This window comes from Amblyomma maculatum, chromosome 1 (assembly GCF_055883805.1).
Source record: "Amblyomma maculatum isolate TAMU_Amacu chromosome 1, ASM5588380v1, whole genome shotgun sequence".
NCBI classification, from domain to species: Eukaryota; Metazoa; Arthropoda; class Arachnida; order Ixodida; family Ixodidae; genus Amblyomma; species Amblyomma maculatum.
The window spans coordinates 421,429,754-421,447,999 of record NC_139344.1 but is presented as its reverse complement, the minus strand read 5'-3'; the positions used below and the strand labels follow the sequence as shown (position 1 = coordinate 421,447,999).

The 18,246-nt window shown below is 46.5% G+C and overlaps 1 protein-coding gene across 1 annotated transcript in view; it reads left to right on the top strand.

The window, feature by feature from the left end:
• Positions 1-18,246, top strand: part of LOC146209234 (cytochrome P450 2D14-like) — a 33,458-nt gene that overhangs the window by 2,592 nt on the left and 12,620 nt on the right. The window contains exons 3-5 of the mRNA XM_084587375.1: positions 643-749; positions 12,941-13,245; positions 15,769-15,881. Coding sequence (XP_084443501.1) covers positions 643-749; positions 12,941-13,245; positions 15,769-15,881 — 525 coding nt within the window. The remainder of the gene's footprint in view (positions 1-642; positions 750-12,940; positions 13,246-15,768; positions 15,882-18,246) is intronic.

The window sequence follows — 18,246 nt, the reverse complement described above, 5'->3', positions numbered from 1 at the left end:
CTCGCTCGCACGGCGTACAGAACACACACTGCCCGAAAAGGGTCCGTTTCGGTGGCGGCACGGTCCACTCGGTCCCTCTCAGCACACCCTCTCCCACCAGATGTCCGGGGTCGGAATGGCAGAGTAACCCGACAGCTACTTCGCAGCGCGGAGCAGAGCACCCCCCGTCGAGTCCGAGGCGGGACCCCGAAGAGGGTCTGCGCGCATTTCGTCCGAGGGCCGAAAGTGCGTCGCGTCTCTGGTCGGCAACACATTCAGTGAACAGCGACAAGGGTTAAGACTGGTGTTTCACTAATATAAAGAAAATGAAACATTTGAATCTGGGCGTTCGTCAAAAAAAAACTTAATTTGCGCACTTGATGAGACTAACGCGGTTTGTCAACAATGAAGCAATGCGAGAAATCAGCGTGTCTATTGTCGTTGCTGCTCTTCGACCTCGCATTTTTGTGTTGGCGATGTGTAGAGCGATATACCTAAAATGTTGTCACAACCTTCGTTCCAAGAAAGCAAATTCTGTGGATATCTTACAAAGTGAACCCAATTTTATTCCCTACGATTGCGCGTCTTGTTGCGCTTCTTATAAAAGTTTCTTGCTCCTATAGTGTCATTTTCATGCATGCTGCGTTATTTTCAATTCCTTAGATCCCATGTCACTGGAAGGAGACGCGTGGGTTGAGAATCGCCGATTCTGTATTCGATCGCTAAGAGATATTGGTTTCGCCAAGCCGTCCATCGACAGTGACATCGTGGTAAGAAAGTGTCTGGGATGTTGGCGCTTTATTTGAATATATACCTTGTTCGTACTTCAGGGTGATACATGTAGGTTAGTTGCTACAGTAGATAATGAAGAAGACCCTTCTTAAGTAGCCAGGACAGCTCTGATAACATTTATTCAATTGGTGTTATGAGCAACAGCTGAAAATGTAGAGGGCTGAGTGAAAGGGGGAAGACGGGTCGTTATTAAGTATCTAAAAAAAAGAAGATACCTACGTAACAAGCAGCTACACTAGAGGGCCGCTTTTTCTCTCGAGGGCTTTGCCAACGTTTTTAGGGCACAGTACGTATGCACCCGTTTGGCGGCTCAGCCGCGTCTCAGTTTGTGTTTTTCTCGGTTTAGCCAAGCGGAAGATAGTCACTAGCCAGAGAGAGTTTCTCAGAAAAGAAGAGAACCTCACGTTCTGCTGTACTCGTTCGAGGCTGTTCTTTCACTTCTTTTGAAAAATTCTCTTCCGCTTTTGGTATAGTAAACGGAATGTTTTCAACATATACAAAAATGTCTCTCAAATTGTTTACCTCTCGACTGGTGTTCCAACGCTCATGTGAACCTCTAAATGCGTGTATTGATTAAACCGCTAGCTTGTTCCCTCTCAAATTTGGCACATAGTTGACAACCATCTATAGCTTGCATTACCGGTTTTGATGATGCACTTCCTGGTTCAATCAGAATTGATTTCAAATCCGCGTCAGCTGCAGCATCGGCAACCAAAAAAAAAGAAAAAGTCGCTTCCGCGTAAGTGGGAATTGTGGCGACATCTGGTGAATATCTGCAAAACGTGGCAGAGGAAGAGCGGGGGGGGGATAGGAGTTGGTTGGCTGATTTTAAAATGGCTTCTTCACTGCTTTAACAATAGCGTAAGAAAAAAAGTTTCCTTCTCAGTCAGTTAATTTAGCGCTAACAATGTTTTCTGTGCTCCAATAGCCCGGTTCCACTATCCTTATGCAAGCTTTAATGCAAACAAAAAAGAAAAAACCGCGATTTACCCAGTATACTGTAAAGACCATGCTAAGATATTGCATTCACAGGATATCCAAGTGTTCCCATTTAAAGTAATCATGAATTCATAATGTTTTCATCTGTGATGTCAAACTGTGGGCAAAATTGCGCGCAAAAATCATCTATTGAAGGTAGCTGTGAGAAATTATTTCACGGTGCCGATCACGAGAACAGCGTCGGACAGGCAAACAGAAATCCCTCTTGCGCCAATTTTAAAATTCAATCGTTTAGTTCTAAGTGTGATTACATTTAGAATAAAGCACATCACTCTATCTTTATCAGCATCTTCAGTTTCTGTTGAACCTCGGCAATATTCTGATCGTTTTGCTTGTATTCATGAGCAATAGTTAAAGTGGAGTGAAGGATAAACAAATTGCTGAGGTTTACCGCGGTTCAACCTAATTATCCGAAAGTAAGTTCTGTTCTACTGGCTACACGGCCATACTGCCGTTTCTTTACTAACAGATTTTTACTAACAGCCTTTAAATCAAGCACTGACGCGTGCAACAGGTATTCGTAGATCGACTGCCGCTGAGCACGATAGTTGCTATCGCCAGCTCAATAAAGAGACGATTCCTGCCAAAATGAAGTCTCCTCATTTGTTGCTAACGCCACTGTCACCAGCACGTGACCATATTTCCTTCAATTAATAGAGTCTGTACCAGCGGCACTAATTTTATCTCTGCAAACGTTCTGATCTCATGCGCTGGCCGAAATTTATGCCGCCTTCTGCTACGTTTAGTTCTCATGGAATCCACTCTTTGACACTTAGAGATCATCGGTTACCTTACATTCGCATACACGACTGACCAATGCACAATTCTGTATCTTCCTTTCTAATACACTGTCATTAACTGGCGTTTGTCCTCTGACCCATTCGGCACGTGTCGGCTCTTGACGTGACACCCACCAATTTGCGTTCCATAGTTCTTGGCGTGGTCATCTGTTTAACTTGAACTCCTTCGTTATTAAGGAAGTTACTGCCCCTGACGTAACCGCCGGTAATATACAGGTGTTATATGCTATGTTGTTGAGGAATAGTGGTGACATAAATTTAATTTTTTGGGAGCCTTTGCCTAATGCGCTCCACCCCAATTATCTTCCTATAGTTATTTCGCTTTCTTGATCCGGCTCTGCCAACAAAATATGCCCTAAATAAACGTTTTCCGATGCTACTTCTGACGCCTCCCTACCTACCGCGAACTGCTGTTAGTTCCGAGGCTTTCGTACATTACCTTGGTCTTCTGAGTATTGATTCTTAGGCCGAAGGGACATCTTCGACTGTCTATGTTGTAATCATCATGTGCCAATTTTTTGCTGAGCTCCTCAGCAAAGCAGTATAATCTTCGAATCTCAGATAAATATATTACTTAGGTAATCTAATTATTCCTTCATCCTAACCGTTCCTAATCCACCTCTGGATACTCCCTCTAAGCAAGTGGTGAATAGTACTAAGAGGGAGTCCTTGATTAACACATGTCGCAGCTAAGAAGAGGAATAACCAGCTCTGACAGCATTCGGGTTCGGACTGTGTTTTTATTTCGCTGCTCGCGCCTAGCGCCAACCTCTTCGTCTTTGTCCAGCCCCGCGCCGCTGCTTGCGAAGAAAGCGCGCCGCTTGGGGCGCTACAGGGCTCCCCGCCGTAGAGCAGAAGCCATGGGATCAGCCCATTCAGCCGATGAGTTTGGTGCAGAGTACAGAGTAGACAGAGCCGAAGCGTTGGAGGATTGACAATATAGGCAGGTTTCAGCCTGTCAACAGACACATCTTAATGATCATTGATGCCTAGGAATAATGTCTTCGTCGCACGCTGGAGCACGCGAAATGGTATGTCTTAGGCCCTTTAGAGGGCAGGATGGATATGGTCATGGCCAACGTAAACATGACTGCAGGAGTCCAGATCCTGGCTCACAAACACAAACTGAGGGTGACGATTAGCACGGATGACTGGAGCGATGTGTCGAAATGTGTTCCGGAGGCCCCGGAGGTAGAGTGAAATAAGTGAAATATCTTATAGGAGCGAAGGGGGCAAAGGAGAGAATTCCCCAGGAAGTCGCAGGGGAATGCCGTAGACCAGCTCAGCAAAAGAACAGTCAAGGTCAGCCTTCAGTGCTGAGCGGATGCCGAGAAGGATGAGGGGAAGATGGTCGGACTAACGTTCCCTCGGCTTATAAGTGGTAAGAGCACCCTTGAGCTGGCGATGAAGACGTTCTACGATTAGATTTGCCGAATGATGCTAGGCGGTCGTATGAATGTGGCGGACGCCCAGATTGTTGGCAAGGGCAGTGAATAGCGCAGTCTGAAACTGCGGCCATGGTCGGTGATGAAGAAAGATGGGCAGCTGAACTGAGACACCGAGCGGGCCACGAAGGCCGTGGCAACTGCCTCTGCTGTAGTGTAAGAAATGGGTATAACCTCAAGCCAGCTGGTGAAACGATCCACACATGTGCGCAGGTACGAGGCTCCACGGGCTTATGGAAGCGGTCGAACAATGTCTATGCAGAGAAGCAGGTGTCACGGTATGCCGTTGAACGTTCACTCGCTGAAATTGAAGGCAGGTTCGTGCCCAGCGACGGACAACGACATTCATGCTCGGCCAAAGGAAGCACTATGTGACCAGCTTCTGCGTGCCACGAATACCAAGATGGCTCATGTGGTGAAATTTGCCAAATATGGCGCGACGAAAAGCCAAAGGTACGTAGGGGGACGGAACACCAGTGGTTGTTTCACGTAATAGAGGTGAAGGAAAACGGCAGCGGACATTCAGCGAAGGACAGGGCCGTGGAGGAGGAACGAAGGCGATGCAGCAGTGGGTCACTGCCCTGTGCTAACTCCTTCATGCCCACTGCTGAGTCGAACGTCGTGACACCGAGACGGGAAGTGCATCAGCAGCAGTATTTTACGGTCCATTGATGTGACGGAGATCCACTGTAAACTCTGAGATAAAGGACAGTTGGCGAATCTCGCTTCCCGGGTAGGTGCTGTGATTCCGTTGTAAGACAAACGTCAAGAACTTATGATGTGGGACGATTTGAATGCTCCGACCCACAAGGAAGTGAAGGAAAAGCTTGATGGCGAGGTACACGGTGAGTTCTCAATCGAATGTGCTGCATTTATCCCCTTGTGGCGTTAGCTTTTGTGAACAAAAACCGAGAGGCTGCCAACTAGAGACGCGCTGCTGAAGTACTGCGCCGACTGCAATGCTAGATACATCAGTGACAAGACGAAGGCGAGCGCCTTCTTCGCAGCAGAGAATGCAGATGCACTGTCATCTGTCCACTCAAGTGTCAAAACGGGACAGTTTTTGGTAAACAAAGGTCGGTTAGAGGCTTCAAAAAATTGGCACACTTGGGCAGGAAGCGGTGGTGAAAGTTCAGAAGGCCCAAAAATTCTCTGAGCTTGATAAGTGATGTAGGGGGTAGAGAATCTTGAATGACCTGTACTTTGGTGTCGAGAGACCGGATAGTTTGTGAAGTGGCAAGATGGCCTAGAAACGCAATTATAGCGATGCCGAAAAGGCACTTGTCCGGATTCACAACGAGGCGGTATTCATCACGGCATTGAAAAATGGCGAGCAGTTGAGCTGCGTGCTCATCCTTGGAGGAGTTTGCGACGAGATCATCGATGTAGGTGAAAACAAAGTCGAGGCCTCGCGTAGCCTCGCATGTAGCTCACTGAAAAGTCCGTGCACCGTTGCGCAATCCAAAACGCATCTTCACATACAGAAAAGGCCGGATTTTGTGGTAGTGACCATCTTCGAAATATCAGCGGGCTCCACGGGGTTTGATGGTAAGCCTTCACTAAGTCAGTCTTAGAGAAGACCGTGCAACCAGTCAAATTCGATGAGACGTTCTGTATATGAAGAAATAGCGGTCCGGTAAGGTGTGAGCACTGAGGGCGCGAGAATCTCCACAAGGCCTCGAGACGCTCGGATTTTTCTCTTCTTCGGCATCATGTGGATTGGCGATGCCCAGTTGCTGGAGGAAGAGCGCACAATGCTGAGCTCCAGCATGTGTTGAAACTCACGGCGAGCTACAACGAGGTGTTTGCTAGACGTTAACATGACCAAACACAGGTGATCCAGAGGTCACAATGTAATGTGTGATCGAGTGTTTCACTGGTGACTATCTGAGGTGCTGTGCTGCTTTGTGATGTTAGAGAAATCGGCAAGCATTTTCCCGTACGGCGAAGCAAGGATGAGAGCTCTAAGAGCTGTTGCCCAAGAGGTGGTCACTACGCCGTTGACAGAGAGTTTAGTGCTGAGATCGAGGTGGCCATGGGCCCGCATATCGACAGCGAGGTTGAAGAAACTGAGGAAATAGGCGCTGAGGACAGCTTGCGAGACATCGGCGGTGCAGAAGAGCGCCCGGCGCAATCCAGGTTAGATGTAAGAGGCCATTGGCCGTACGTGCGGATGCGAGAGTTGTTTACCGCTTGTAGCGGGGAGGTCTATTCTTTGCGACAGCAGTCTGCCGAAGCTGCTTGTGTTGCACTGACTTATGCTCCCGTGTCAACGAGGAAGCGATCACCAGTAATCCTGTCCGAGACATGAAATAAGCGGCATGTTCGTTCACCAGTACCACTTGCCGCCGTTAGTGGCCGGTTGCAGAATTTCCCACCAAGGAGCACGGGTGGGTGGACTTGCGGGCAAAGCTACCGAAAAGACGGTGGTACCAACACAGAGCCGAGGAGGAGGAGTCTTGCTTCGCTTCGGATAGGTGGAGTTCAGGCGAGGGCGACGGGGCCTGGAAGTTACGGTGGCACTGGAACCTGGGCTGTGAACGGCGTGGCAGGGCGCGAGATCTTCAAGCCGCCTGGCTAAAGGATCCAGCCGCTCTTCTTTGCTCACAAGCTGAGAGGCTGTGGTAGTAGTCGAAGGCGAAGCGCTCACGGCGCTGACGTTGGCGTAACTTGCATAATCTGCAACACGGTCCGCGAGTTCGGAGAGCTCGTCCAGAGTGACATAAACCGGAGCCATGAAGACGAGGATCACATTCTGAGAAAGTCGCGGGAGAAAATACTCACTTAGTAAAATGTCCGGCCCGGAGGGGGAGTCTCCAAGCAGCTGTCGCATACGACGGAGGAGCTGCGAAGGACTGTTAACACCAAAGTCTGTAGCGCTGAGAAGCTGCAGGAGTCGACTGTGCTTGGAGGCTGATTTGCGGTCCACGTGTCAAACGGTCGAGCCGTGTCCGACGAGGCGATAATGTCCGCTTATTCTTCGGGGACATCAGGAGGCAGGGAGGAGACGAGATGGAGTAGCTTGGTCTCCTGCCTGTTGATACGACGAAAGTGGAAATGCGCCTCAACTTGGAGTAGCCAGGCATGAAGACTTTTGGGCTAAAATGTGGCAGGTTGACTGGTTGAAACGAGGCCAATGAAGCGCTGTTATGCCGAGCGTGCTCGGGCGGGTCGCCGGCCGTATAAGGGGTGGAACAGCTAGCGCAATCCATGTAGGAGAGCAGGGTTGGGTGGTCGATGAAAAATCAGCACAAAAACTATTTTTTTGTTTATCGCGCTGCTCGCACTGAGGTGCCCAGTTCCAACATCTTCTTCTCCTCGCATTGATTGTGATACGCAACCATATGCGAGACGCGAATGCGAAAAAAAAATGCTTCGAATAGCTACGTTGCTATGGCTGGTCGTGGCATTTTGTCGCCTTTTTGCTACTAAAATGTGCATGAACAACACTGAAAATTATCGGAGCTAAATGAAGCAGCACCAGCTCTTACAGTGTTGAGGTTCGAACTAGGAGGAGCGGCTCTTCGCGCAGCCGCTCGTCCTGTTCACTTCTTCCTTGTCCGGCGCCGTGCCGTGGCTTACGACCAACCGGGGCACGAGGTGCGCTACAGCACTCCCCATGTACAGAGGAAGTCACATGATCTGTTCAGCGTGCTTGTTTAGATGTGACAGCACAGAAAGTTGCCTGAGTCAGAACGAGAGGGACGTTGCCCACATTGGTAAGAGAGTGTCAATATAGGCGAATTTAGTTCTTTCACCAGACGCGGCGTCTTCACAACCGTTTATATCGAGCGTGAAGGCATTCGGCGCACCTGGAGCAGGCGGAATGGTTCATCATTGGCTGGTATAAGAGGAGGGCGGACGTGGTCAGGGCGGAAGAAGACAGGCTGCAGGAGGCCATATTATTTATGACAAACACGGAATAAAGTGACGGTCAGCAGAGATGACGGCAGTATCTCGAAATACGTTGCGGAGGTCCCGGAGGTAGGAAGCAGAATCATGAATGAGCGTTGGATACAGAGGAAGGAGACAATTTCCCAGGCTGGTGCAGAGAACCACCGTAGACTAGCTTAGCAGAGGAGCAACCTAGATTCAGCACTGAGGAAATGCCTATTAGGACGAGGGGAAGATGGTCAGATTATCGGTCCCTTTGCTCACAGGTGCTAAGGGCAGCCTTCAGTTATGATCAAGCGATTCCACCATGACATTTGTCGAAGGGTGGTAGGCAGTCGTATGAAAGCGGTAGACGCCTAGCATGCTGTCAAGGGCGATGAACGGGGCCGATTAAAACTGGCGACCGCGGGAGGTGGTGACTACAGTCGGGCAGCCGAAACAAGACGGTCGTGTTAGAAAATGAAAGGATCCACACATGTGAGATCGTAAAAAGCCCCCCGTGATAACGGAAGGGGTCGAACGATGTCTGTGTGGATGCAGGACAACTGTGTGTCAGGAGCCCGAAATATAGAGGTAAGCGTGGCAGTATGGCGCTGAACTTTGAAACGCTGGCACTGAAAGTAGGCTCGGGCTCAGTGACGAATATCAGCATTGATTCTTGTCCACAGGGAGCGAGATGTCAGCAGCTTCTGACTCGCATAAATACCTAGGTGGCTCATGCTGAGCTCTGTCTAAAATGACGCGACAGAAAACCGAAGGTACGTTGGGGCGCGGAACATGTAGTGATATCTCGCACGTAATCAAAGTGCAAGAAAACGGCAGCGTACATTCAGAGAGCAACAAGGATGTGGAGGAGGAGCGAAGACGATGCATCTCTGGGTTATTGCGTAGTGAGGCTGCTAGGTACTCAATGGCCACTGGTGAGTCGGACGTCATTCATCGACACTGGGAACTGTATCATCAGCCGCATGTTTGGGCCCATGGACATGACAGAGATCAACTGAGCACCCAGAGATAAACCCCAGCTGGCGAATCTCGCTGCCATATAGGCGTTTTGATTCTAAAGGAAGGAAAACGCCCAGGACTTATCTGCGACGACATGGATTCCATCCCTTTAGGAAGTTACGAAAATTCTTGGTGATCATGCGTACCGAGAGGCTTTTTTGAGGGAAGGTGCTGTATTTAGCCTCAGGTGTCCGCAGCGTTTGTGAAAAAAAGATCTAGGGTGGAGCAAGATTCCATCTGCGAGCACCTTCTTAGCAGAGGCTAATGTAGCTGCAGCGTCATAAGTACACTCAAGTGCGTAGCCGGATTTTTTTTCACAGACAGAAGTCGGTCAAAGGCTTCACAAATTTGGCACACTTGAAGAAAAAGCGCATATGAAAATTCAGAAGGTCCGAGTATTCTCTGAGCTCCGCAGATGACTTGAGGAGTAGAAAATCTCCAATTGCATTGGCTTCATTGTTGAGAGGTGATGATGTGACTAGCCGGCCAAGAAGTCTGTTCTACACTTTAAACGCATTTGCATGGGCTGATTAGGATGCCACAGTCATCAAGGTGTTGGAAAAGAGCGCGTAAGTGGACTGCATGCTCAAATGCAGAGCATCTTGCGAAGAGATCATCAATGTAAGCGAATAAAACGTCGAGGACTCGCGTAACCTGATTTATAGTTCGCTGAAACACCTGTGCTCATATTGCACAGCACAAAATGCATCCTCACCTATTGAAAGAGGCCGAATGGCGTTATAATGACCGTTTTCTGATTATCAGCCGACTGCAAAGTGATTTGATGGTATGCCTTCCCCAGAATGTGCACCCACCCAGATTTGATGGGCAGTCGAGTATCTGAGGAAGTAGATAGCGGTCTGATACGCTGGGCGCGTTGAGGGCGCGGTAATCTCCATATGACCTCCAGTCACCCGCATCTTTTTTTCGGCACCATGTGGAGTGGCGATACTCAGTAGCTGGACGAAGAGCACACGATACCGGGTTAAAGCATGTGCTTAAAGTCATGGCGAGCGATAGCTATCTTTTCTCCATACAGTCAGCGAAGGCCGGAAAAAGCTGGCGGTCCAGAGGTCACTGTTTAGTGCGTGATCGAGTGTTTCCCCGGTAACTCTTTGAGGTGCAGTTTCGTAATGTTGGGGGATTCGGCAAGAATTTTCTCGTATGGCGAAGCAGGGACGTCAGCTCAAATATTCGTCGTCGAAGTGAGGAGGGGACGCCTTTCGCTCAGTGGATTGTCGATGAATTGATGGGCGTGCATGTCGACCGCGAGGGTTAAGAAACTAAGGAAGTTAGCGCCGAGAACAACTTGCTAGGCGTCGGCGAGGAAGAAAATCCTGTGAAACGTGCGGCGCAATCATGGGTTAAGTGTAGGAGATCGTTGGTTGTACGTGCGAGTGGGTGAGTTGTTTATCGCTTGGAGCGTGAGGTAGTTCCGTTATGACGGCGATTTTTTCAAGAAACCTTAATGACGCCCCCCTGTGCTCCAGTGTCAACAAGAAAACGAGAGCCAGTGATCTTGCCGAAAACGTAAAATAGGCGAAATATACGTCCGCTAGTACCATCTGCTGCCGACAATGGCCGTCGGGACATTTCTCGACCAGTAGCGTGGGAGGATGGATTTCCGGGCAGACCTGCCGAAAGGACGGTGATACCAGCCCGCAGTCGAGGACGAGGTGTCTTGCTGCGCATCGGATGCTTAGACGTATGGGGAGGCCGAATGTGCCGGGGAGCGGCGACATGACCGCAACCTCGGCAAATAATGGAATGGCCTTATGCGATTGTACTTACGATTTTATTTGTCTTAGGAATTATTATATTAGATTCATATTTATTAGCGGCTGTGTTGTTCATTCCTGGATTGGTCGTGTTTATGCGCTGCTCCGTATTTAGCAATGTTAAACAAACTAGCTCGCCACAACATCCTCGTGAACCTAAACCAAACCTGGCATTGGAAAAAAACAATACGACAGCTCCGAACAGTAAAGAAAAACTTCACCCGGATCTGAACCGCAATTAAACATCAAAACAGAGCACAAGAAGCAACATAGAATCCTTGCTGGTGGTGTGTTCCGAGGTGAACGATCGGCTGTCGTTCTCTTTAATGTCATTCATTCATTCATAAACCTTTATTCATGAGGATGACCTGAGGCCTAGAGGAGAAGGGGGTGGGTTATGTGAGGTTGAGGGCGCCAGACTCCGACATGAAGTCGGCTTTCCACCGCGGTAGTTACTCTAGCTATCACCCGATGCCGCCATTGTCGATGGTTGACGTTTAACTATCGAGAGATGGCGCCAGTGTCGAGGCAGCACAAGCGTCACCCCTCGTCTTGTAAAACGCGGGCAAAGCAAAGTTTTCGGCATCGGGAATTTTACGTTAACGGACGTAACCTCGTGTCCCCCCCCCCCCCCCCCCCAATCTCCGGCGAGGCGAAGCCTTTGCGTGATTTTTCCCGCCTGGGCACCCTGTGTGGCCTCGGAACTTATCCCCTGCCCTAGCATGGGCGAACCTTCGTCCGTAGCCCTGCCGGTGAGTCGGCCGACCTAGATTCATTAGGGTATTTTATTGCTAGCTGGCGTTGTTGTTATTACGGCAATAAATTCATGTTTGTTATCAGCAGTGTCGTTCCTTTGTTCCCAAGAGCACGGTCTGAAGTGTTCGGCATGCGCTCGGTAGCGCATTCGATCACTGCGGGGGGTCGTCGATTTGGACTCTCAGCAGCGATTAAGCGGGGAAAATGTATTTATCACCCTATTACAACACCACAGTTATTGTGCTCCTTTGGTCATAGTGTGGTCCGTTTTTCATTGTCAATATTCACCAACTAGCCGAACCGACTGCTTTGATGAAATATAAGGTCGTCCTGATTCAGTTACCGATTACGTTAATGAATTGCCCGGTACCTAACGGACATTTAGCCGATCTGTCTATTATTGTTTATGTCTTTAATATCCATTTGCTTAAGGATTTAGACAATGCTACTATTCTTCTAGCGTTGGGGTACCATCAGTGTCATATGAGGCACTGTGTGTGCGGCTTGGCAGGTTTTCAGGCACCATATTCTCCCCATCCTTCAAAACATATACAGTTACCAGATGCACCTCTCTATTTTCTGCCTTTTGAGAATTACTAAAGCTTTCCTAACCTCGTTCTTCGCTCCTGGAGTAAAGTCTGAGTACCCTTCACAACGGTCAATGTCATTTTGTTCCTGATAACTTTTTCTACTGCGTGTATCATTGTAGAACTCGTTAACAAGTTGGACTGTTTTATCCATATTATTCTTGCAATTTCCCGCATACGCCTGATTTTTCCATATGCACAGCTTTCCTTTCACTTCTTTCAGGTGCCGCCATTTCTTCGAGCATGCTCGATTTTCCCTGTATTGTATTTCATTATCCGGGAAATCTTGCTTTATCAGTTCTACCCTGTTTGTTGGGATAGAGGTTTTCATGCTGTGCCATTTCTTAATCAGGTGTTTCGTCTGCTTAGATAGTTTACCAGTATCATGACTAACTATCCTACCGCCTACTTCTACTAAACACTGCATAATGATATCTTTAAAATTTATCGTTCATTTCTTCTAAAGTCGCCTTCAGCGGTTAAAACTAAATGCTTCTTCTGCAGCGGGATCCTGAATACGTCTACCTTAACTGTCATCACTTATTTATTTATGGACTTTTTCCTGACTATAGTCTGCTCAAATCTGCCGTAATTCCCGACTACGCTACTCTGGTTGGTAATTGCATCACACATTTACTATTACCTCTACAACCTGTACAATTCCAGGATCAGAACACAAAGAAGTCAATCAGAAGTCAGTATAATTTTTAGTTGCAGCTCATACCGCGAATATACTAATGATGATCTTTTACGGTTTTGCATCTTTCATTGCTTTTAGAAAATGATGCCGCACAAGGGTTACTAAAACAATACTTGTGTAAATAACATATTTGTAGTATCAAATTTACGAGATGATACAGAGGCATCAAAATGTTCTATATAACCTATATATACTTGCGATTCAGGATGAATGCTACCGCCTTATCGCTCGGATATCTGAATCAGCAGGACAACCGATTGCCGTCGAGAAGCTGATCTTGCCTAGCATTTCAAACAATGCCGTTGCACCAGTGTTCGGCGAGCGTTATCCCTTTGATCACCCGAAACGCAAGTGGCTGGACGAGACTCTACAGAAGCTCTCCGTTGCCGTGAACACAACCCGGAGGATCACACCACTGAGTTTCTTGAAGGGGCCACTGCTAAGCAGAATAGCATTCCCCGGAAGGCAAGACATCCAGAAATACTTTCGCGCGCTGGGAGATTTTACTAGGTAAGTTAGCTTAACAATAGTTCCATGATGCATCTGTGCTCGCTCAGTAAACTGTAATGGCCGTTTTTTAATATTTCAAGTGAAATACTCAGTAGCGATCTGGTCAAAAATTCGGCAGTATTCTGACACGTCGAGGAATTAAACGAGCTGAAGAGAAAATACTTCATGCCATTATTGGCTGCTATCTGTGCTTATCAAAACAGTCTCCTCCATAAAAAACCTTCAGGAAACACAAATATGAACTCGCACAATAATGGTTGCGATAGTAATCATTCCTTGGCACGGCTCTTGGACAGAGGTGCTCTTGGACAGGTTTTCAAAGACCTAAACATTCATACCTAATGCCCTTGCTGCTTCTTTGCCATTAAAGAGTGTATTCGGCATACTGTTCCCTCGTTCGCATCTCCTTTTCCTTCCCTACTGGCAGATAGAGCATTCTAATCCTTGTGTGTGACTGCAGATATCCACTCAGGGTGTACTCGTGGTTACAAATTTGTTTCGTCTGTTATTTGATTCCTTCGAAGCCATATAAAAATATCATGAACAAAAGCAACCAGGATGCACTACGTATTGCCACGTGACCACGATGTCACAACCGGCTGACTGCAGTCGATGCACGTAGACGATGCGCACTGGTAAAAAGGTTTTCTTCAGCTGCACTGTTCAACATATTTTGAATGCGTTGTGAATGCTTGAGAAATATATTTTTCAAAAGAACGCCCATGTCGTGTTATGATGAGCGACTGCCTATTCTACACAACTGAACTATCACCACAACCAGCTCAATGACAGTTACTGGAGGGAATCCTAACTTAATCATGCTAGGACAGCTTCGTAAAACAATGCTTTATTGACCAGCAGAGCGTTAAGTCCTCTTCGCGATTCCTTTCTTTTTTTTTCACATACTACTATCATTGAGTTCAAGTGCGATTGATGTCGTTAAGTCCGCAGTAAGTTAAACAAATACTGTTTTAATGAGGACTGACTGTTTACGAACCGATTCAAGTACCTTATGAACGAGCATCCCAGCAAAGTTTATTCCTACAAATTAAAATGGTTAAGATAATGTAAAATTCAGTTACGTCTGGTTTTGGTCCTAAATGTAATACTGAATTGGTAATAAGTTTCAAACAGAGACCTTGTAAGATTACTAACCACAAGGTGTCTTTTTGTTTTGCTTTTTAGTGCTCATGTTTTTATTACTAAATGGTACATTAGCTTTTTTTTTTTTTTTTTGCACGGTATCCTACTTTTCCTACCCGTGCCCAGTAGTAATTGAATTTTTAAAAAGGTTCTGGCTCTGTTATTTCCAAAAGTTCCTCAGGAAATTGACAATCAAGCGCGCTATAGTGTAGTGTCAGCGGACAGTGTGGTGTTTTAACACACTGAAGCGATTCAGGCGATGAGGATTCTCTATAGTGAAAGGCTCTGCATACGGTGGACTGCCTGATATCTTCTAACCTGAGTCAAAATCGCCCTCAACAAGGGCGATATTGTATTTCACGCGAATCGAATACCGCCGTCGAAACTAGCATCGAACTCAAACAAGAAAGCTGCTGATGCAGGATGACGGGGAGTGTCGGTGATCAATAGGTCGAACGGTTACTGTCATACTTCTTATGTACTTTAAACTTTTCAATCTTCTTGAGCAGCTCTTATTAGATTAAATCAGTTCGTTTTTGACACGAACTCGTACACTTAAAAACTGCTTCGCGAAATTGTTAATGAATATAGATTGGTAAAGAAGGCGGGGAAAAGCCACATTTTTGAGACTGGACAGTCTGCTCTTCCCATAAAAAAGATATGAGCAGAGTAGAATGTAGGGGTAAGAAGAAAACTAGTCATGCATGAGAACATTATTCACACGAAAAACATCAAATGCTGTCGCATAAAGAAATTGTACTGAAGTATAGTTTTCTATTTAGTACGTGTTGACTTCTGCTGTGAGCAGTAGTGTACAGTTTGGGGGAGGCTGAAACGAATTATATGAATTCTTTAAATTATGGGAGGCCTCAGTCATATCAAATCGAATGTCAGTATACCAAATCGGTTTAGACGACCTCTTTGCTGTCATGATATCTGTGTTTTAGAATGTTGTGCGAATTTTATGTATTTCAGATTAGAACATCGACAGAAGCCTATATACAGAGAGCCTATTAGCTTGAATTACTTCATGTTCGGTGCAAAGTAGATTAGTGTGCGCGTGATTTGGTAAATTCACAACTACGTGTAAGGCATTCTTCTGTATAATGGATGCTTTTGAATAGCGTTTTTTGTGCTTTTTCGCAGACTAAATTAGAGTAACGCAAATGCGAATGGAAAAGCGAATTGTAGGGGAAATGCTTTATTTGCGTTAACACAAAATGTCGGCGTTCTCTCAAGATACATAAAATCGCGATAGTTTAGAACCCAAATAATCAGTATCCCCACAACAGGCGAAACTACTTAACCTCAGATTTGGAGGTACGCATCAAATTTCTAGCGATGAGTTCTAAAAGTAATATTTTATGTTTTCTTTCATAGGAATGAAATCAATGACAGGATGTCTACTGCCAGCAAGGCGTCAAGAACTCTTATTGACGCCTACCTTGATGAAATGGCTGCACAGAAGAGTAATCCACAGTCAAATTTCACCGGTAAGTGATTGCTGCGTTTCTTTTTATGTGGATCTTTTTTTAGGCAGCTACTAGGAAATATGCACCTTATTTTCAAACGCCACACCTATCAAGGAATTGTCACAAGTAGGAGTTTGGAAACGTAAGCGTCGTTCCAAATCAATAAAGATGAGGAGAACTACAAATGGGGATCAGCATTCGATACGTTTTGTATTCAACTCTAGATAAATGCATAATAAGCATAATGCATAATGAGGAATAGTCGAAAGCACGAAAAAGATTACCCAGGAGTCACGTGGACATCCGTGCAGGCATTAAAGCTAGGGCCAGTAGGCTATTTTCTCAGCAGTATTTTGTTTGCTCGCTTAGTTTAATATAAGCACCATACGTATTTCGTCGTGCGTAGCGAATACATATTGCTTTCATTTCAAGAATTGCCTTGGTCGTAAAATTTTGCTCGGTTAGAACAGCGGTGATATTTTGTAGCATAGAGGGAGAATCATTGGTTTCAATTGTTATTTATTTAAATTTAGCTCTCGCTGATGAGCTGCAGAGTTATGCATTTACGATCCTCTCTTACTCTACATACGTTATCCTGGGCATTGGCGTTTTACAAGAGTACGGCAAATCTGTCAATTCCAGCAATTCTGGGATATCAATCTCTACTAGTCCTTGGTTACCCCTCATAAAAGACTCCGCGGGCTCCTCAAAAAATTTGTCTTCGAAGCTACCGTCGTTCCAGCGAGTTCCGCGTTTACATCTCAATTGTGTCCTCGGCGCAGTTTGCACTGCCTTTGTGCCAATTGTGAAACCAAATTCCCTTGCTTGCGTGACGATGAGTACGCTGATGCTAAGCAGAATGGATCGAGAAAAGGGAGCTTTGCAAAGTTTTCACTGTTATGATTCGAATGAGTATGCCGTATTACTGCGCGTTTGAAACTCGACAGCTCTTCAGGGAGTCTTTCTGTGCCATTGGCCGCGTTTAGTGACAGCGTTGTTAATCCAACTAGACTTCGCGGACTGACCTAATTTCAATTCCTCGCAATAATAAACAAATTCCTATCCACGAAAGACCGGCATGATAGATGGAAGCACTTTTGAAGTAAACTGAAGCGTTTGACTTCGCTCGAGAACCGCGGATTTTCACTTCCCGCACCCAACACATGATCGATGCCGGAACTGCACAGCAGAATCGGCATTCGTCATGCGGTGTGTCACTTTCAGAATTTAAGAACAGGTCGGTGACTTGCTGCAACAAGGAATTATTCAGGAATCATGAGGCCTGTTGGCCGCCTTGTGATCCTCGTGAAAAAATAAAGATGCCACACATGTCAATTTCTCTCGACTATCGTTGCCTGAACAGTGTCCCAGAGAACAATGTTTATCCGCTCCGGCGTGTAGCTGGTTCCATTGACTGCCTCCATCAGCTTCCTACCTTTCCTCCTTTTACTTACGGTCCGGAGACTGGCAGATACCGACGCACAAGAAATCCCATCTGTGTATCCAACCTATTGATGAATCCACTATCAAATTGAAGCAGTTTTTATTACACATTTCTGGTCCAGCATAAATATTCGACCTGTATACCCCGCCATGTATGAATTATAAACTGGTTTACATGAGGCCGCGTAATGTTCGAACCGGATAGACAAGTCCGGTATGGGTCATATTCCAGTCATATGCGACATGCAGGTCGAGCGAGTAGACCATCTCCGGTAAGGATCGCAATCTGGACGGACCGAAAAGGTGTGGAGAAAGCACCAGACAGACCAGTGTTGAATGGAGCAGTTAGCAAAGAGACCATTTTCGACATGCATCTGAAACCGGACATGCCAGTTCAGTATAGATCTTAAACCAGGCCGGCATGAAACCAAGTCGGTATGGAGCTGATATACTGGGCAGATAACGCTGGGTTTTACTCAAAGCGAACGAACTCATACTTTCTGATACTGATACCGGATAGAATATTCTCGTTGCTCAACTCAAGCGGACCGATCGATAGCGCTAAACAATAATGACAATGCCGGTCCATGCCGGCGCACAGAATAAGCCTGAAAACATACGCAATACACGTTCAACTTTCCTCTGTATGTGGTATACGCATCTCTTGAAGCTATAAAGCCATCGAAGCGTACCGTACCGAGTATATGCTGGCTTCACATCGCACTTGCGCTTTCTTTCCCACGAGCGCATATGTTTATTAAAAGCAATAATCGCTACAGCTCGTCTGATCTTGAATTTGTGTACATATCTACAGTGATCAGCGATTACTGTAGATCAGTCGTTTACAGTGATCAACGATCATCATTCGTTTCCTGGGTTAGAACTTGCGGGATGTCCACGGTTGGTTGGCCTGCTGAACATTACGCCTTCAAGAGTTCATCTT